The following is a 21,204-nucleotide window of genomic DNA, read 5'->3' on the forward strand; positions in this document are numbered from 1 at the left end:
GTCACACAATGGCCTACCAATTGTACATGGGGATCTTGAGCAGAAAGAGAAGGCAAAACCCTCTCTTACCCTTGATCCCCAACAAATGGTACATTAGGGAATCCTGCCTGCCTCACTCAACATAGAGGACATCCATTTCAATAACCACCAATACACTTGGCATCCATGAATTTGTCTAATCCTACCTTGAAGCTACCCAGGCTGACAGCTGTCACAACCTCTTCTGGAAGTGAATTCCATAAACCAATGACCCACTGGGGGAAGAAATATTTCCCTTTATTTGTCCTCACTTTCTTACCTATGAGCTTTAGGAAGTGCCCCCTTTTCCTGATATTGTGTGATAGAGAAAATAATTTTTTTCTATCCACCTTTTCTATCCCATGCATGATCCAGCACAGAATTAAGCTTCAAAACATTCAGAAACACAGTAAAAATGTACTGTAACAGCATAATCTCCAGAATTTATTTAACAAGTGCAACAAATAAAAAGAATTTTATTTTTATTTTTATTGGCTCTGTGCTACATTCATTTGAACTTTAAATTCTTTGAATAGCAAGCAAAAGTATAAAATGTGGCTGAGCAACTAGAGACACCAATGATAGACAGCCATTGTTGTGGCCTATGTTCCCTCTAGGCTGCACGGCCCGCACATGTTAGCAGACCTCCACGCGGCAGTTTCCAACTGCTGTGTGGAGGTAGCTGCCGAAGCAACAGTCACCACTGCAATTATCTCCCGAGCCTTCGCCCGGCATCTCCAGCCGTGGCGAGGGCTATGGCAGAGACCAGGCAGCTGTGATGTTGTGGGAAGCCCCCTCTACAACCAGCCAATCAATGAAGAGCAGGCATGGCCGTTTGCTACTTCCACGCCTGGGGTTGCTGCAGAGAGAGCCTGGGCAGATTTGTCACTGAGCCGGAACGCTCCTGGAGAGGTAGGCAGTGCAGTCAGCCAGTAAAAAAAAGCTGAAGCATTTCACAAGCCTTGGCAGCTTTTCGCTTTCTCCACCTCCCATCCCATGTCAATCCTTCTGGCGGGCTCCTTCGGTGCAAAATGCCCAACTGGCTCCTTTCCCCCATCCTTCTCCCTCTGCCCTTCCCCCGACTCAGCCATGGCATTCGGCGTGACTTTAAAATGGATTTCGGGAGGGGGGGGGAGAGAGAGACAGACAGACAGACAGAGTGACAGACAGACGAAGAAAGAAAGGAGAAGAGAGAAAGAAAGTGAAAGAGGAAGGAAGGAAGGGAGAGAGGGAGGGAGAGAGGGAGGGAGGGAGGAGAAATGAAAGGAACAAGGAGGGAAGGAAGGAGAAATGGAGGGAACAAGGAAGGAAGGAAGGAAGGAAGGAGGAAGAATGAAATGAATGGAGGGACAGAGGAAGGGAAGACTTTTTGGGGGGAGGGTGTAATTTTTTTTAAAAAAATCTCTTAACATACATTCAAACAATACAGTGTACCATCTAATTTTCCATGAATAAAATGTGTTATTTTGTTAGTAACTAATATCAATCATCAAAAAAGTTGCAAAAGTTTTTTTCTAATTTTGTCATCCAGTTACATACGTTTTCTTTTAATTAAATTAAATTGTTCCTTCAAAAAGTACACCAATTATATTTCTAACTTATTAACCATTATGCCAAAGTGTTTCCTTCTTTCTTTATGCATTTTTCTTTAAACCAAGAAAACCTTGTATAGCCAATGAGATGTTAACAAAAGAAAATTAAAAACAAAACATAAACATATACAAATTTCAGACTTCTCCCCCCCTCTAAATAGTTCGTTTACCTAACCCCAAATTTAAAAATTATTTCAGCACATCTAACATTTAGCCAATTAATACTTATCTACATTTCTTACTTGATTATTAATCTTAAATTTCAGTCAATTTGAGAAAAGAAAAAAAGGGGGGGAATCTAAATATTCTCTATTTTCAATCAATTAAAAATCATCAACATCATTAATCTCCCCAACAATTCTTAATTCAATTCCATTTATGCCTTAATCCAAATCAGTTTCACCTACTACATATCTTATTATAATCAATGCTTCTAACTTTATTAAAACAGATCAGCAATTCCTAAATTCATATATCTAAATAGAAAAAATAATTAAAGTAAAAAAAAGAGCAAACAAAACAATACTCCAAGGTTAATCAACCCTTCTCAAACTCAATTTCTTTAATCTGAGCAGAACTTTGAACTGAACCCTTTTCTTTTTTCTTTTTTTCTATCCCCTTTTAATCCCCTTTTCCATTTTATTCTTTCTATTCTTTCTTCTAGGAAGGAAGGACTTTGTTAGAAAAATAAACGGGTTATTGGATCAAACTTTGGACACTTGACAACTGGTCCATAGTTATGACGGTGGCAATGCCCCAGGGTTATGTGAACATCTTTTGGGATCTTCAGGGATTCACTTAACGACTGTGGTAAGAAAGGAGGTAAAGTGAGGCAGAACTCACTTAATAACCATTTTACTCAGGAGATAGAAACATTGGTTGAGGATTATCTGTCTGACCAGTTCACTCCTTTAGAAGCAGATCAGGAATCCATTTTGAAGCTCCACAGAAAACATCTAGGGGCGAAGGCAGGTTGTCCTTGACTTACAAGGGTTCAGTTACTGACCATTCAAAGTTGCAACACCCCTGAAAAAAGTGACTTATGCCTCTTCCTTTCTACCTTCGCAGCAGCCCCACGATCAAGTGATCAAAACTTGGTCATTGTTTCATATTTATGACCGTTGCTGTGTCTTCAGGTCAAGTGATCCCCTTTTGTGACCATCTCACAAGCAAAGACAATAGGGGAGGGGGGTGGAGAAGCCAGATTTGCTTAACAACCAGGTTTCTAATCGATCCATGCCCAGGCATGAAAATGTGCTGCTCAGGCGTTATACTTTTCCATCCACACTGGGGAAAAAAAATAGAGGGAACATTGGTTGTGGCCCATTCGCATCCTGCACAACTAACAATGGAACCAGAGGACCCAGAGGCAGTGGTGGCATGGTACAAGCAGCCTGTGCTCCTGGTACCTGAGCCTGAGAGTGATGAGGACATGGTGTCAGAGGCTGAAGAGCAACCAGGGCCTTCTGCACCTCCTGAGATTAGTGACCTGGGAGAAGAGGTGTAGCATCTTCTTGATGCTAGGACTCACAGGACGTAGGAGGTAAGAGTGGTTAATCAGGAGGAGGCTTCCTTGTGAATAGCACTGCTGATTACTGGGCCATACTCTTAGGGTATTTAAGGCTGTGTCACACAATGCTTCAGTGCAGAGGACAACACCATTTCATTCCAGTCTCTTGCTGCATCTCTTGTCTTTGGTTTGTGATTTTAAAAGAACCACATTATTGTCTGCATTCATTAGCTCCGTGCTTCCAGTCAACTTTTGTATGTCTATGATGAGGAACTCTGCTAAAATCAAGTAATTACTGTTGTGTTTGCCTATTCTGATACTCTGGTCAGCTGCTAAGACATCATTATCAGTGTGGTGAAAACTTGATTAGATTTTACTTTCTTTTAGAAGAGACTCAAAACTTCTAAGACTTTTATTTATAGTAAACTTTTAGTACTAAATCCGGTGGTGTTCATTTTATTTTTGGGGGGGGGCTCAACACTGGGACAAAACAGTTTATCCTTTGTCCTTCCCAACCACACTATCTGGGAAAATGGACCGACTTTGGGATGACAATGCTTTGGCAGCAGATGATAGCAATTGCTGGTTTCTCTTCAGATCGTATAAATCTTTCACCTTTTTCACCACTGTTGGTTCATGAGAGCCCTCTCCTACAAGATTTCAGGGCTTTTTGTGTTCATCTTCAGGAGATGTTTGCAGATCCCATCAAAGCTCAAAGGGCCTCTCAGAGATTAAAAAAGTTAAAGCAAGGCCGAGTACATCCGTGAGTACATCAGCAAGTTCCGCTTACTCAGTCAGGACTCAGTCTCAAATGAGTCAGCTCTCCTGGATGCATTCCAGGATGGCTTATTGGTCTGTTTGCAGGATGAACTGGACAGAGTAGGTATTCCTCCCACAATGATGGAGATGATGCGACTGTGTCTGAGGATATATGCCAGATTCTCAGTGAAATTCTCAGTGAGTTGCTCAGACAATTTCCGGCTCTTCTCTGCATTGGCCAGCCTCAGCTCCACCAAGTGCTACCCAGCCACCTCCTACTTCTTCAGTCATTCATCCAGTTTCAGTACCACATTCAAAGCCTATGGACATTGGTACAGCCAGGCCTCACTTGTCTGGTGAGGAAAAAACAAGACATTAAGCAGGGAGGCTGTGCTTATACTTTGGGCCGCCTGGCCATTTTGCCATCTCTTGTCCCAAGAAAGGACATGTCATGTTCCTGTTTCTGCAACTCAGATCCAGTTAATTTTGTTGGAAAATGACCAGAACCCAGCCTAATGAAAACATTGAGTTGGGCACATTCTAAGATGGGATCTTGGCCTGTGAGACCCTCCAATGGACCCTCCTCTGATGGTAGAGACAATTGATGGCCTGGTGTTGTTGTCTGGGCTGATTAATGCCACTACACAGCCCATGAAATTGTCTGTAAGATGGCATGAGAAGGCCATCCAGTTCTACGTTACAGCAAGATGCCATTTGCCTTTGATGCTAGGTCTGGCATGGCTGCAGGCTCATGACCCTTGTGTCATGTGGTCTCAGAATTTGATTTCATTCCCCAGACTACAGTGCATGGATCATACATGCCAAATCTGCACAGGTGTGGTGCCAGGATCCCCTGACATTGTGCTGCTGGCTCACTTTGCCAATGTATTCAGTGAAACAGAGTGGATCAGCTGTCCCTGCACTGGTCCTATGACTGCTTGATTGATCTGCTTCCAAATGTGATGCTCCCTGTCAGGCACATCTACTCCATGTCAGAACCTGAACTGGTGGCATTAAAAGACTTAATCAAGAAGAATTTGCCTGGGGTTTTATTCAGCCCTCACAGTCACCCCTTTTTGCCCAGTCCTTTTTGTTTTTAAAAAAATTGGAGATTTGTGCCTTTTATTTATTTATTATTTATTAGTTGGACTTGTATGCCGCCCCTCTCCGAAGACTCGGGGTGGCTCACAACAAGTAAAAACAGTCACAACAATCCAATTAATTAAAATATTTAACGATTTAAGAAAAACCCCATGTAATAGCAAACACACACACAAGCATACCATGTATAATTAACATGCCCAGGGGAGATGTTTAGTTTCCCCATGCCTGACGGCAAAGGTGAGTCTTAAGGAGTTTTCGGAAGGCAGGAAGAGTAGGGGCAGTTCTAATCTCCGGGGGGAGTTGGTTCCAGAGAGCCGGCGCCGCCACAGAGAAGGCTCTTCCCCTGGGACCCGCCAACCGTCATTGTTTAGTTGACGGGACCCGGAGAAGGCCCACTCTGTGGGACCTAATCGGTCGCTGGGATTCGTGCGGCAGGAGGCGGTCTCAGAGATATTCTGGTCCGATGCCATGAAGGGCTTTAAAGGTCATAACCAACACTTTGAATTGTGACCGGAAATTGATCGGCAGCCAATGCAGACTGCGGAGTGATGGTGAAACATGGGCGTACCTAGGTAAGCCCATGACTGCTCTCGCAGCTGCATTCTGCACGATCTGAAGTTTCCGAACACTTTTCAAAGGTAGCCCCATGTAGAGAGCATTACAGTAGTCGAGCCTTTGTTGTGACTATAGAAAGATCAATGTCATAATGGTGTGCAACAGATACCCTTTGTCACTCATCCCAGAACTAATGAAGAGGCTTCAGTTGGTGACTATCTTCACAAAGTTGGATCTGCAAGTTGGATGCATGAGAGGGATGAATGAAAGATGGCGCTTGGAATGCAGCAATTAATTTTGAATATATAGTCATGCCTTTCAAGTTAACCAATACTCCGGTGGTATTCCAGCATTTCATGAATGATAACTTCAAGGATCTGTTGGACCAGTTCATCATAGTTTTTCTGGATGGCATCTTGATTTATTTCCCACCCTAGAAGTGCCACAACCAACATCTTCACCAAGTATTGCAGCATCTGCAGGAGCACCACCTCTATGCCAAGTTGGAGAAATGTCAATTCTATCAGACTACCATCGAGTTTCTGGGTTTTTGCATTTTTCCATAAGGCATAACAATGGATCCTGGCAAGGTCGAGGCTCTGAAAATATGCCAGTCTCCTTGCAGAGTCAAAGATGTCCAGCATCTCCTAGGATTTGTAAATTATTATCAGGCATTTATCCCAAGATTTGCCATCCTGATCACACCCCTTATTGACAATTTCAGGAAAAAAGTTGTGTTTCACTGGGGTGATCCAGAACAGCAGGCATTATGGGCCTTAAAGTAGGCCTTTATGCAGGAGCCCAAATTCAAACACCCAGATCCTAACTGACTGTCCATGGTGGAGGCGGATGCCTCAAATATCGGCATCAGAGCTGTGCATCTTCACACTTGAGAGGATGGTGGTCCATTGTTCCCAAGCGCATACTATTCTTGCAAACTCAACCTATCCGAACAAAATCACACCATTTGGGAAAAGCAATAGGAACGGTATGTAGACTTATATACTGCTTCACAGCATTTTACAGCCCTCTGTAAGTGGGTTACAGAGTCAGCATATCTCCTCCAATAATCTGGATCCTCATTTCACCCACCTCGGAAGGATGGAAGGCTGAGTCAACTTTGAGCCTGGTGAGATTTGAGTTGGTGAACTACAGCCAGGAGTCAGCAGAAGCAGCTTGCAGTACTGCACTCTAAGCACTACACCACCAAGGCTCATAAAATAACTGTTAGTCATCAAAACTGCCTTTGAGACATGAAGATATCACTTGGAAGGGGTTTGACATCAGATTGAGGTCTGCACCCACTGTAAAAACATGGAATTTTTGCAAACAGTGAGAAAGTTGAACCAGTGCCAGATCTGTTGATCCTTTCTCTTTGCCTGATTCCATTTCCGAATCACATATACAGAACATCCAAGTGGATGCATTATCCCTCAAGTCTGAGTACACCCAGATCATGGAACCACTGCCATCTTAAAACATTCTCTCTATAGAGTTGTTCGCTGTCCAGACTCCCCTACTTGGATTTGGGATGCACAGTGGCAGGTCAAGTTCACAGAGAAATGGAAGTGCAAGATAGGACCAGAGTCTACTTGGACTTATTCCTAAGACTTGCTCTGTTTCAGGAACAAACTCTACATTCCAGATTGGCCACTCTGAGGCTTTCTCACGAGTAGCACTGCTGTTTACTAGACCACACTCTCAGGCAATTTAAGGCTGCATCACACGATGCTATGGTGCAGAGGACAACGCCGTTTCATTTCAGACTCTTGCTGCATTTCTTGTCTTCAGTTTGTGATTTTAAAAGAAAACCACATTCTTGTCTGCATTCATTAGCTCCATGCTTCCAGCTAACCTTTGTAAGTCTATGATAACGAACTCTGCTACACTCTAGTAATTATTGTTGTGTTTGCCTATTTCTGGGGCTCTGGTCAGCTGCTAAAACATTATTAGCAGCGTGATGAAGACTTTATTAGATTTTACTTTCTTTTAGAAGAGACTCAAAACTTCTTTTTATTTGTAGTAAACTTTTAGTACTAAATCCAGTGGTATGTATCTTAATTTGGGGGGCTCGATGCTGGGACAGAACAGCCATCTTTGATGGCTTTGCCAAAGATAGCTTTACAGAATCATTTTCTGGCACCTAAAAAAGATTCCCTTTTGAATTCCTAGTCAACTTCATTTAGGATTCTGTAGTTATGAATAATTCTCACTGTCCTCTTCCTAAATTTCATCTCTTGAGGTAAAATTAGCAGCTCTTTCTAAGAAAAAATGGCAGTCATTCCAATGCTAAAAAAATAGACTTGAGACCAGTCCTTGAAGTTTCATCAAAATGTCCCTGTAGTCATGTGATCATGATTTCAGTGCTTGGCAACTGACACATATTTCGTATGGTCGCAGCATACCATGGTCACACAATTGCCATTTCAGACTTTCTCAGCCAGCTTCTAACAAGAAAATTAATTAATAAGCCATAGATAAGTGATGGCACATTTAACTACCCATTGTGATTCATTTAACCACTGCAACCAGAAATGATATCACAACCTGACATAATCATATGAATTTTAACAATGACTGTGTTGCATAGTTGTCTGTCCCCAGTACAGCCGGTGAGGACTATTTAGCATCTATGATCCACAGATTTCTAGCACTGATGATGTTACCTAGTTTGGATAATGGAAAACCTGCAAGAAAACAAGCAAGTTCAAAGAGCACCTCACACCCCAGACATTTCTTTGCTATGCAGGGAAACTCATTGTTGTAGGAAACCAAGAAGCAATACCTTGGATTTAGATTTCATGAAGGGAAAACCCACACTGCACTTAAGGAAGTCTGAGTCTGGTTCCAACAATTCACAAGCAATATCCATTTCATCCTGAAACAGAAGGAAAACCTTTTAAAAAAACATTTCAGTTAATGAGTATATAGCAGGAAAAAAATTGATGAGATCAAGATTAATTCAGCAGCATGGGCTACGTATCATTTATCTAAGAGAAAACTACTGCAGTGAAATTTACTCTGGATAAATAGATTTATCCTGCCATTAAATAAGTGGAATATATGTTATAACTAATTTTCTCTTTCAATTTTAGTGTAAGCCAATAAACAAATAGATAAATAACTACCAAAAACAAAAATTACAATGAATAGAAAACCAGAGAGAGAAAGAAAGAAAGAAAGAAAGAAAGAAGGAAAGAAAAAAGAAAGAAAGAAAGAAAGAAAGAAAGAAAGAAAAAGAAAGAAAGAAAGAAAGAAAGAAAGGGAAATCAAGCACTCTACTGTGTCAAGAAACATATCCATAGTGTGAAATGGTCGTAAGAAAAAAATTATTCAGCATCTATCACTTTTGTCTACAGAAAACCCCCCATACATAATTGGTTTTTTGAATTGCATTTCTAAAACCATGGATAATTTCAAAATCATTGTTTGAGATTCATATTTTGTTCATTTGGGACCATCTTTCTTATTTTTAGGCACCACCACTTTCTTGAATTATAGAGTGTTTTAAAGAGGTAATCCTTTTTTTAAAAAAATATTTTTTTATTGATTTTTAACAATTTTTACATCACACAACATAAAACAGTGCGTAGTGAATTGTGCCCACCACCCCGACACACACACATTCCCCACCACCAAATTGGGGGTGTTTCATTTATAGTCCACTTAACCCAAGAGCAATATATCTGTTTACATATTATAGAGTGATTCCAATTTATTTCTTGTAGCTTGGTCTCGGATTCTGCTCGCCATATATCCTCTTACCTTGTCCCACCGTCCCATCAGCTGTCCCAACTCAGTTTCATTATCCAAATTTATCCTTTTTTCCATAATTTCAAATTGAATATGGTCCACCATGTACCTATACCAATTTTGCATTGTCCATTTTGTCGCATCCTTCCAACCCAGAACTATTACTGCCTGAGTGCTTTCTATTGCTGCTTTTTTTATTTCTCTAAATTCTCCCATCACATTACTTTTTACTAGTACTGCCATTTCCTTAGTAATTGTCCATTGTATATTTAGCATTCTATTGATATCCTCTTTCACTTTTTGCAAAAATTCCTGCACTATCGGGCATTCCCAAAACATATGCATAAACACTCCTTTGTCTTGACATCCATGCCAACAATTCCCCCTGACATTCTGCTGAAAATGTGCGAATTGAACAGGAGTAAAATACCACTTATGTAATATTTTCCTGCTCATTTCCCTGATTCTTGTATTTTTAATTTTCCTTATATCTTCTACTATATTTTCCATTTCTTGTACCTCTATTGATATCTCATTTTGCTACCATTTAGTCAATCCATCAATCGTATCCCCTTCTGACTGCACTAGCAATTTGTATATATTAGTTGCTTGCGCCTTTATCCCCTCACTTTTTTCTCTTATTATTTTCTCTAACCCTGTCTCCTCCCTCCATAACACTTCTTTATTCTCCCTTTCATTAAGATATTTACCGTATTTTTCGCTCTATAAGATGCACCTGCTGATAAGACGCACCTAGATTTTAGAGGAGGAAAATAGAAAAAAAAATATTTTGAGCCAAAAAGGGGAGAGGAAGAGAGGGAGGAGTGAAAGAAGGGAGTGAGGCAGGAAAGAAGGGAGGAAGGAAAAGGAAAGCAAGAAATGGGGGGAGGAAAGGAAGGAAGGAAGGAAGGAAGGAAGGAAAGAAAGAAAGGGGGAAGGGACAGGAACAGAGGAAGGAAGCAAGGAAACTTATGAAAGGGGAGAGTAAGAGAGGAAGGACTGAAGGGAGGGAGGGAAGAAGGTAGGAAGGAGAAAGAAAAGAAGAAATAGAGGAAGGGAAGGTAAAAGAGAGAAAGAAAAAGAGCAAGAAAGAAAGAAAGAAAGAAAGAAAGAAAATGAAAGAGAAATAAAAATAGAGAGGGGGAATGAAAGAAATGGAAGGAGGGAAGGAAGGAGAGAAAGCAAGAGAAAGAAAGAAAGCAAGCAAGAGAAAGAAAAAAGAATGAAAGAGCAAGAGAGCAAGAGAGAAAAAGAAAGAGAGAAAGAAAGAAAGAAAGAAAGGCAACTTCAAATAAAGGCTCACTGAGCATCTCTCACTCTCTCTCTCTCTTTCTATCCCTCTTTCTTTCTTTCTCTTCCTTTCTCTCTCTCCTCTTCCTTTCTCTCCTCTCTCTCCCTCCCTCTCTCTTTCTCTCCCCCCTCTCTCCCCCTTTCCCTCTCTCTTTCTCTCTCTCCCTCTCTTGCTATCTCTCCCCCTCTCCCTCTCTCTTTCTCTCCCCCCTCTCCCCCCTTTCCGTCTCTCTCTCTCCCTCTCTTTCTCTCTCTCCCCCCTCTCTCTTTCTCTCTCTCTCCCCCTCTTTCTCTCTCTTCTTCTCACTTTCTCTCTCTTGTTTTCTTTCTGTCTCTTTTGCTTTCTCTCTCTCTCACTCTTTCTCTTTTTTCTTTCTCACGCTCTTTCTTTCTCTTGTTCTCTCTCTCTTGCTATCTCTTTCTCTCCCCCCCCTTTCTCTCACTCTCTCTTTCTCACTTTCTCTCTATCTTGCTGTCTGTTGCTCTCACTCACTCTCGTTCTCTCTCCGTTCTTCTCAGCGGTGACGCGCGCACGCCCTGCCCGCCTCACCTTTGCCGAGAGCACTTTCATCCCGGGTTCCCAGCAAGGGGGTTGCAGGAGAGGCGGGGCCGGCGAAGGTGATATTCAATGTCGGGGGCGCTCGGGCGGTTGTGCGCGCTCCCTATCTCCCTGCTAGCCCACTCGGAATATTCAAAATAAGAAAAACCTTTGTCGGCAAAGGCTTTTCTTATTTTGAATATTCCGAGTGGGCTAGCAGGGAGATAGGGAGCGCGCGCAACCGCCCGTGCGCCCCCGACATTGAAGACCTCCACTGAGAAAAACCTTTGCCGGCATTTCCTCTCGGCGTCAAGGAGGCGCAGCGGCGGGTGGAGAGAGGGAAGGGGGGGCAGCGGCATCCCTCCTGGCCTTGGCGGGCCACCCGACCCTCCCCACCTCCTGAAAATGCGGCGGGCGGCAGGGGGGAGAGCGAGGAGCCGGTTCTGGCGGGCGCGGGGCTTGGCCGGCTGGCTGGCGGGGGGAGCGCCGCTGGTGGTGCGGAGGGAGACCCTCCTCCGGGAGGGAGGGGGCCAGGCAGCAGCTAGCCAGCCAGCCGGCGGGATGGCGCTATCGAATTCGCAGCCTCCCCCCCCCCTGCCTGCCTGCATCTTCGCTCCATAAGACGGGGCTGATTTTTCTTCCTACTTTGGGAGGAAAAAACCTGCGTCTTATGGAGCGAAAAATACGGTACATATTGCAAATGAAAATGAAAATAAATTTATTTGCAGACGATGCAATTATATTGACCCAGACCCCGATGGAGATGATTAAAGGTATAATAAATATTTTACAAGAGTTTAAGCAGGAATCGGGACTGTCGGTTAATATGGAAAAATCAGAGATTATGTGTTTAAATATAGCTCCGAGAGAACAGATAGAAATCAGGAAAGAATCAGGGTTGAAATTAGAACTCAAAAAAATAAAATATTTGGGAATTTGGTTATTGAAAAACCCAGTGAAAATTAAAGAGGTAATCCTACAACTTAAAACCCTTACTCTGCTAGATAATTGTGAGGCTAAAAACCCAATTTTAATCTGTTTTAGAATATAATTGCACTTTCATCTTGCTTAATACAATTTAAAAACATCAGGATACTTAAATGCATTATATTATTTTGTAAAATTCATTTCTTGAATTTCTTATTTATTAAAACAAATAAATTGTTCCAATGAGAGACCTAATTGCTGATTTATTAGCTTGTTTCCCCCAAAATAAGCTCATATTCCCCTTATATTTTTTTTGAACCCTGAAAATAAGTACTCAGCCTTCCTGCCATGTATTCAAAAGCCCAATCAGGGGTTAATATCGGGGATGTTTTTATTTTGGAGGAAACAGGGAATATAGTGTTTACTTGATTTGCCTTTCTTAGTATTATAATAATATATATGTGACTTCTGGTTATGACATCACACTGAAGCTGAGCAGCCTTCGGTCACTCTGGGGGTTTGATCAGAACTTTTTGACTTTTAAGCAGCTTTGAAGCAATTGCTGACTTGGAGAGCCAGGCAATCTGAAAAGGGAAGACTCAGTACATTATTATTATTATTATTATTATTATTATTATTATTATTATTATTATTATTATTATTATGTCAGTACAACACAGCAAACAAGATCACTATGCTGGATTTCGTATTTCATCACCAGTCGGGCACTTCCCAAGCACCTACGACTGTGTGATGTAGCGGCGAATTATGTTTGCCGATCCCAGTAAAGCGGTCTTTTACAATTGACAGATGGAGATTTTGTCAATTCCGATGGTTTTCAAATGTCCGCTGAGATCCTTTGGTACTGCGCCCAGCGTGCCAAGTACCACTGGGACCACTTTCACTGGCTTGTGCCAGAGTCGTTGCAGCTTGATTTTTAGATCTTTGTATTTCACTAATTTCTCTAGCTGCTTCTCCTCAATTCTGCTGTTTCCTGGGATTGCGATGTTGATGATCCATACTTTCTTTTTCTCCATGATCACAATGTCTGGTGTGTTATGCTTCAGAATTCGGTCAGTCTGAAGTCAGAAGTCCCACAGTAGTTTTGCTTGCTCATTTTCGACCACTTTTTCGGGCTTATGATCCCACCAGTTCTTTGCCACTGGTAAATGGTAGTTCCGGCACAAGTTCCAGTGGATCATCTGTGCCACAGCACCATGTCTATGCTTGCAGTCAGATTATTATTATTATTATTATTATTATTATTATTATTATTATTAATTAGATTTGTATGCCGCCCCTCTACGCAGACTCGGAGCGTCTCACAACAGCAAAACAATATAAATCCAATGATAAAATGATTTAAAACCCTTAATATGAAAACAATCATACATCTCATACAAACTATACATAAAATGGAAACAGCCCAGGGGAATCAATTTCCCCATGCCTGGCGACAGAGGTGGGATTTGAGAAGTTTGTGAAAGGCAAGGAGGGTGGGGGCAGTCCTAATCTCTGGGGGGAGTTGATTACAGAAGGTCAGGGCCACCACAAAGAAGGCTCTTCCCCTGGGTTTCGGAGAAGGCCAACTCTGTGGGACCTAACCGATCGCTGGGATTCATGCGGCAGAAGGCGGTCCCGGAGATTATTATTATTATTTATTATTTATTAGATTTCTCCATAGACTCGGGGCGACTCAAAGCAATGATAAAAACATTGTACAATAACAAATCTAATATATTTTAAAAATATCTAAAAAACCCTTATTTAAAAACAAGACATACACACAAACATACCATACATAAATTATATAGGCCTGGGGAAGATGTCTCAATTCCCTCATGCCTGATGGCAGAGTTGAGTTTTAAGAAGTTTATGAAAGGCAAGGAGGGTGGGGGCAACCCTAATCTCTGTGGGGTGCTGGTTCCAGAGGGTCAGGGCCACCACAGAGAAGGCTCCTCAAGTTGCAGACCCTCTCTGAGGAGGTCAGTAATTCCCCCCCAGGGTAATGGATGGACAGATGGAATTGTCCTTGGGAAGCAAAACCCACAGCCACTCCATCTTATCAGGGTTGAGTTTGAGTCTATTGACACCCATCCAGACCCTAAAAGCCTCCAGGCACTGGCACATCACTTCCACTGCTTTGTTGACTGGACATGGGGTGAAGATGTACAGCTGGATATCATCAGTGTACTGATGATACTTCACCCCATGCCCCTGGATGATCTTGCCCAGCGGTTTCATGTAGATATTAAATAGCAAGGGGGAGAGGACCGACCCCTGAGGCACTCCACAAGGGAGAAGCCTAGAGGTCAACCTCTAACCCCCCACCAACACCGTCTGTGACCAACCAGAGAGGTAGGAGGAGAACCACTGAAGGACAGTGCCTCCCACTCCCAACCCCTCCAGCCAGCACAGAAGAACACCATGGTTGATGGTATTGAAAGCCGCTGAGAGGTCAAGAAGTACCAGGACAGAGGAAAAACCCCTTTCCTGGGCCCGCCAGAGATCATCCATCAACACGACCAAAGCAGTTCCCATGCTGTAGCCGGGCCTGAATCCTGACTGCTGAGGGCCTAGATAATTGGCTTCTTCCGTGTTGGAGACTGGATGATAATTGTTGAGAATGGCTGGGTCCAGGGAAGGCTTCTTGAGAAGGGGGCACACAATTGCCTCCTTGTAGGGAACTGGGAAGGACTCCCTCCCCAAAGAACCATTGATAATCTCCCGGACCCAGCTCCGTGTCACTTCCCTGCTGGCCGAAACCAGCCAGGAGGGACACGGATCCAGTAAACAGGTGGCAGAACTCACAGCTCCAATGGCCTTGTCCACTTCATCAGGTGTCAGCAGATCAAAGTCTTCCCAGGCAGATGGACAAGTACAGGCCCCAGTCATCTCAACTGACTCATTGTCAGTCGGCTCTGTTATCCAATTGGAGTCACAGTCCACTGGGATCCGAGTGACTTTATCAGCGAAAAATGTGTTAAAATCCTTGCCACTACTCTGCAAGGGCTCCCCAACAACCCCCTGGTTAAGAAGGGAGTGTGTCACCCTAAACAGAGTGGCCGGGCGAGATCCCGCTGATGTAATCAAGGCGGCATGATACACACATCTTGCCGCCTTGAGTGCCACTTTGTAAGTCTTAATATGAGCTCTTACAAGTGTTCTGGCAAATTTCAGAGAGAGGAACTCCTCCCTCTAGGCCCAGCCAGGTTTCAGTCACACATGCCAGGTCGGCCTCCTCATCCAGAATCAAATCCCGGATGAGGAGAGCTGTATTTACTACCAACCTGGCATTGATTAGCAGCAGCCTGAGCCCAGGGTCAGAATTACACTCGTCACCAGCACCCTGGGTTGAGGTCACAGAACCAGAACAAGGGATCGTTATTAAGCAGCGATCTCTTCTTCCCATGGAATGGCTATATCTGTGGCTCCCACCATATCTGCCTCTCCCCAGCAGCACCGGGATATTCTGACCCTCTGCCACCCCAGAGATAGGTGCCGCCTCTCCTCCTGCCTCTCTAGTGTCAGGTGGGCCAAATGTGTCATTCATACCATTCCCATTTACCTCATCTATACCATAATCCCTCCAACCTCACCCATACCAGCCATACCAGTCATTCATTCCATACATATCACTACACCCGCCCCACTTATCATCAATTAAAAATCCCCCAATGGTTTAATTAAAATGTAAAATTAAATATAGAATTAAAAATACAAATACTGACTCATTGTCAGTCGACTCTGTTATCTAATCGGAGTCAAGGTCTGCCCGGATCTGAGCCACTTTATCAGTGAAAAATGTGTTAAACTCCTTGGCACTTCTCTGCAAGGGTTCCCCAATTCCCCCCTGGTTAAGAAGGGAGCGGGTCACCCTAAACAGAGCAGCTGGGCGAGATTCCGCTATATGTGCATCTTGCCACCTTGAGCGCCACTTTGTAAGTCTTAATATAAGCTCTTACAAGTGTTCGATCGGATTCAGACTTACTCTTCCTCCATCACTTCTCTAGACGTCTCTTCTGGCGTTAGTGCCACAGAGAGGTCGCAATGGTGCAATCCAGTCAAGAGCCTCTGTTGCAGTCTTGTTCCAGGCTACAGCAAGAAACTCTGCTGAACTGTGGATGAGTGCATCTGGAATAACCCCAAGTGCCCTTTGAAAGCCCTCTGGGTCCATTAGGTGTCTGGGATGGAACCACCTAATCGGTTCCACCTCCCTTCAGGGAAGGATTAGAGCCAGGAAATCAAGCCGTAGTAGTGCCACCCAGATAGTGAGGGGAGCCTTAGTGCTGGCCGAAAAGAAGCCGATCTGACAGGCTGGCCCAGAGATGTGACAGCCCAACTCCACAGAACGAAGCAAAAGAAAAGTGGCTGAGAGGTGAGCAGGACAAGAGTGGGAGGAATATTGAAGGGGATATCTCTTTGGACTGATCAATTAAGGTGGCAATAGAAGAGAAGAGAGCTTTGCTGTCAGGAGGTGATCGAGCGGAAGAGATTAAGCCAGAGACTGTGAAAAGAGTAGTGAATGCGCAGGAGGAACAGAATGACAGCAGAGGCCTGGTAGAGCGAGCGGATACTAATGCATACAAGACCAAGATTATGACTGGCTCGCTTTCAGTTTCTGCTGAAGACAGAGCAGCAGGCAAGTGGATTTTAACATCAGATTTTGACAGCAAGAGCTAAGTAGGATTTAGGAAGGTGTGGAAGGTTAGGTCCCACAGAGTCGGTCTTCTTTAGGTCCCGTCAACTAAACAATGTTGTCTGGTGGGACCTAGGGGCGGCCCCTACCCTCTGGAACCAGCTCCCTCCAGAGATCAGAATTGCCCCCACCCTCCTTGCCTTTCAAAAGCTCCTTAAACCCCACCTCTGTCATCAGGCTTGGGGGAACTGAACTACCCTTTTCCCCCTAGGCCTATACAATTTATGCATCGTATGTTTGTGTGTATGTTTGGTTTTAAATAAGGGTTTTTTAATTATCTTAAACATTAGATTTGTTATATGCTTTCTCATTACATCTCCAGCATTTCAGTTTGAAAGAGAGATACATTTGCGCTAGTCATGCTGGTGGAAGATGCCATCTATAATACATTTTGTATATACAGTGATACCTCATCTTACAAACCCCTTGTCATACGAACTTTTCAAAATACGAACCAGGGGTTTAAGATTTTTTTGCCTCTTCTTCTGAACTATTTTTACCTTGTGAACTCGCTATGGCCGCTGGGATGCCCCACCTCTGAACTTCCACTGCCAGGCGAAGGCTCCCCTCGTTGGGAAACCCCACCTCTGGACCTTTTGTTGCCAGAGAAGTGCCTATTTTTGCACTGCTGGGATTCCCCCGAGGCTCCCCTCCATGGGAAACCTCACCTCGAGACTTCTGCATTTTTGCAATGCTGCAGGGGAATCCCAGCAGGGGAATCCCAGCATCGCAAAAACAGAGGTGGGCTTTCATTGCGAAGTCCAGAAGTGGGGTTTCAAGGACTTCAGTGTTTTTGTGATGCTGTGATTCTCTGAGGCTTCCCTCACTGGGAAACCCTACCTCCAGACTTCCGTTGCCAGCGAAGTGCCCATTTTTGGAATGCTGGTGGGGTTTCCCATGGCGGGGAGCCTCAGGGAATCCCAGCAGCACAAAAACGGGTGCTTCAGCGGGCAAAAGGGGTGAATTTTGGGCTTGCACACATTAATTGCTTTTCCATTGATTCCTATGGGAAACATTGTTTCATCTTATGAACTTTTCACCTTACGAACCCTGTCCCGGAAACAATTAAGTTCGTAAGACAAGGTATCACTGTATTTTCTTTATAGGCCACCAATTTAGTTAGTTTATAATTTTTATTCCACATTATGTCCCATTTATCTAAGTTAATATCATATTCAAAGTTTTTGTACCAGCTATGAATGTTTCCTTTTAAATTATAGTTCTGCATATTATGTTTTAACAGGAAGTTGTATATTCTAGAAATCATTTTTTTTGTCCTGACCTAATAATAGCTGGTCTAATTCTGATTTCTTTTTTGATATTCCTATTTTTCTTTTGTCTTCTTCAAACGTTGCCTTTATTTGCATGTGGCCACCAGTCAATCTTTATTACTTCACAATCTAATTGTGTATTTGTTTTTAGTTCTCTCCTTTTATTTAATAAATCATAATATGTAATCCATTTTCGGTATCTATTGTATTGGGGTACATCATAGCCTCCATTGATGAAAACCATCCTGGGATTTGAGAGTGATGATAATTTTTAATTTTTGTCCATATTTCATTAATAACATATCTAACTTTGTGTCTTTTGAAATATGTATGTGTTTTATCTTTTCCATCTATAAGAAATACATGTCAGCACAGATGTAGGTCATGTCCCTTGAGCAAAAGAACTCTTTTATTTTTTTTAAGGTAATCCATTCTTTGAGCCAAGTTATTATTGTCAATGGATGATAAAGTTCAAAGTCGGGCAGTCCAAAACCCCTGTGTTTTCTGTTGTCCTATAAATAAAATAAACTAATTATTGGCCTTTTCCCTGCCCATATAAATTTTGTCAAACTTTTATTCAATTTTTCAAAAAAAATCCTGTTTAAAATGAATGGAATTGTTTGGAATAGATACAACAATTGTGGGAGGATTACTATTTTAATTGCTGAAATTCTACCTTTCATTGAAATAGGTAGTTTGTTCCATTTTTAAAGTTTCTCCTCTATTTTTTCTAGTAACTGTGGATAATTGTCATCTTTAATTGTTATGGACTTTGCAGTTACATTTACACCTAAACATTTAATTTTTTTTCCTATCTGGATTCCAAGTTTTCCTTCCAACAATTGATTTTCTGTGTCCATTAAATTTTTAGAAATTATTTTAGTCTTTTGTTTATTTATCTTTAAACCTGCCATTTTGCCAAACTTATTAATTTCCTCTAAGAGTTTTTCTCCAGTTTCTAATGGTTCTTCAATATTAAATACTAAATTGTTGGCAAATGCTAATAGTTTATACTCCTGATTCTGGTGGTTGGTTCTGGAGGGGCTAATTATTACATGGAAGAGAAAGAAAATAACTATTGAAACGATCGAACAAGAAGACAGATTTATTGAAGAACATCTAGAGGGTACCACAGAGTCAGGGTCGCAAAGTCTGGAAGAGAAAGAAATGAGGAGGAAATAGAGGAAGGGCAAATAGTAGAAAAGGAAGACAGAGCAGAAACATTGCAGGAGCCAAGGAGTACTAGAAGAATAAAATAATAGGGATATTATAATATGCAAAATACAGTAAAACTATTTTCAGTAAACATAAATGGGCTCAACTGACAAAAAAAGAGGTCAAGTTTTTAACAAAATATATAAGCAAATTGCTGATATTATATGTATGCAAGAAGTGCAAATTAAACAAAATGATGTAAAACATCACACTCAATATGTTATGGGTAGATATTCAGTTAGAAAAAGACATTACAACAGTGGAAATTGAACCCAAAATATGGGCTGACCACAACCCCATTACAATAACAATTAAAAGAGAGCCAAAAAAAGAGAAATAGATGGAAGATGAATCCTAAAATAATAGAAGAATTGGAATATAAACAACTAATTGAAAAAGAATTACCGTATATACTCGAGTATAAGTCGAGTTTTTTAGCCCAAAAAATGGGCTGAAAAACCCGACCTCGAGTTATACTCGGGTGACTGACAAGTCACCACAAGAGGGCGCCCGCGGGAGCCTGTATCACCTCTTCCGGGCTGAGGTAGCTTGTGCGCGAGGGGGAAAAAGCCAGTGAGGTGGGGGGGATTCTTGCTTCTGTATTCTCACCCCCACCACCCCTACCTCACAGGCTTTTTCCCCCTCTTGCGCACAAGCAAAGGAGCCAGCCAACCACTGGAACACCGCGCTAGAGAGGAAAAAAGCCAGTGGGCTGGTGAGAATACAGAAGCAAGAATCCACCCCCCCACCCCACCTCACCGGCTTTATTCCTCTCTAGCGCGGCGTTCGAGTGGTTGGCTGGCTTCTTTGCTTGCGCGCAAGAGGGGGGAAAAGCCGGTGAGGTGAGGGGTGGATTCTTGCTTCTTAAACCGGGAGCAGTTGCCCCCTCTCCCAAAGCGATGTCCCAAAGCGGTCTCCGGGAAGTGGCTGAGGGAAAGGCAGTCGTCTGCCTTTCCTTCAGCTTGAAAGAAGCGGCAACTGCCCCACTTTCCCCCAGCCACTTAACTGAGTGCTTCAAGTTAACTGGCTAGGGGAAGGCGGGGCAGTTGCTGCTTCTTTCGAGCTGAAGGAAAGGCAGACGACTGCCTTTCCCTTGGTCGCTTCCCGGAGACCGCTTTGGAACATTGCTTTGGTTGCGCCTGCCTCTCCTACAGCAGAGAGAGGCGGCAAATGGCCATCCCTTCCCCCAGCTGCTTAGCCAAGCGCTTCGGGAAGGTGCTGCCTGTCTTCGCTGTAGGAAAGGCAGGCGCATCCGAAGCGTGCGGGGAAGTGTCTGGGGGAAGGGCTGGCCATTTGCCACCTCTCTCCGCTGTGCCAGGTGAAAAATCTTTTGCCAGATAAGCTATGGATCCCACTGAAGAAATTTTAAAGAATACTCAAAATGATTCTTCATTTGCTTTGTAACCTTAAATTAAAAAACAGTACAGTATTGACTCTCTAATTTACCCGGGGAGGGGAGAGGAGGGAGGCACAGACAGACAGGAAAGGAAGACAGACAGACAGACAGACAGACAGAGACCTATGACCACAATTGAGCTCAAAATTTGTTGTTAAGCAAAAGCATTGTTAAGTGAGAATCACCACATTTTACTCAATCCATGACATTTCCTAGCTCTAACAGTGATGTGCAAGCTAGGGAAGTACCGGTACATCTGAAGACATGTGTAATGTTCTAGTTATGGTTGACTGTGTGGCAGAAAGTGGACTCTGGGTTAGTTTTTCCTATTACAGTAAGTGAGGTTGAATGTACCATATATAATTTTACAAGAGCTCTCTCTCTCTCTCTCTCTCTCTCTCTCTCTCTCTCTCTCTCTGTGTGTATACACACACAGTTTATATAGTATATAATGTACAGTATATTTTTGTGTCCCTGTGTGTAATATTTATTTACACATATGGCATATATACATAGAATTAAGTATATTTTGGGTGTTCAGTAATAGTAAATATAGAGGGAAATTGTATCTCTTTGA

At 42.8% G+C, this 21,204-nt stretch overlaps 1 protein-coding gene across 1 annotated transcript in view; it reads right to left on the reverse strand.

Annotated features, from left to right (window-relative positions):
- Positions 1-21,204, reverse strand: part of ITGA9 (integrin subunit alpha 9) — a 953,395-nt gene that overhangs the window by 314,878 nt on the left and 617,313 nt on the right. The window contains exon 19 of the mRNA XM_070726333.1: positions 8,324-8,416. Coding sequence (XP_070582434.1) covers positions 8,324-8,416 — 93 coding nt within the window. The remainder of the gene's footprint in view (positions 1-8,323; positions 8,417-21,204) is intronic.

This window comes from Erythrolamprus reginae, chromosome Z (assembly GCF_031021105.1).
Source record: "Erythrolamprus reginae isolate rEryReg1 chromosome Z, rEryReg1.hap1, whole genome shotgun sequence".
NCBI classification, from domain to species: Eukaryota; Metazoa; Chordata; class Lepidosauria; order Squamata; family Dipsadidae; genus Erythrolamprus; species Erythrolamprus reginae.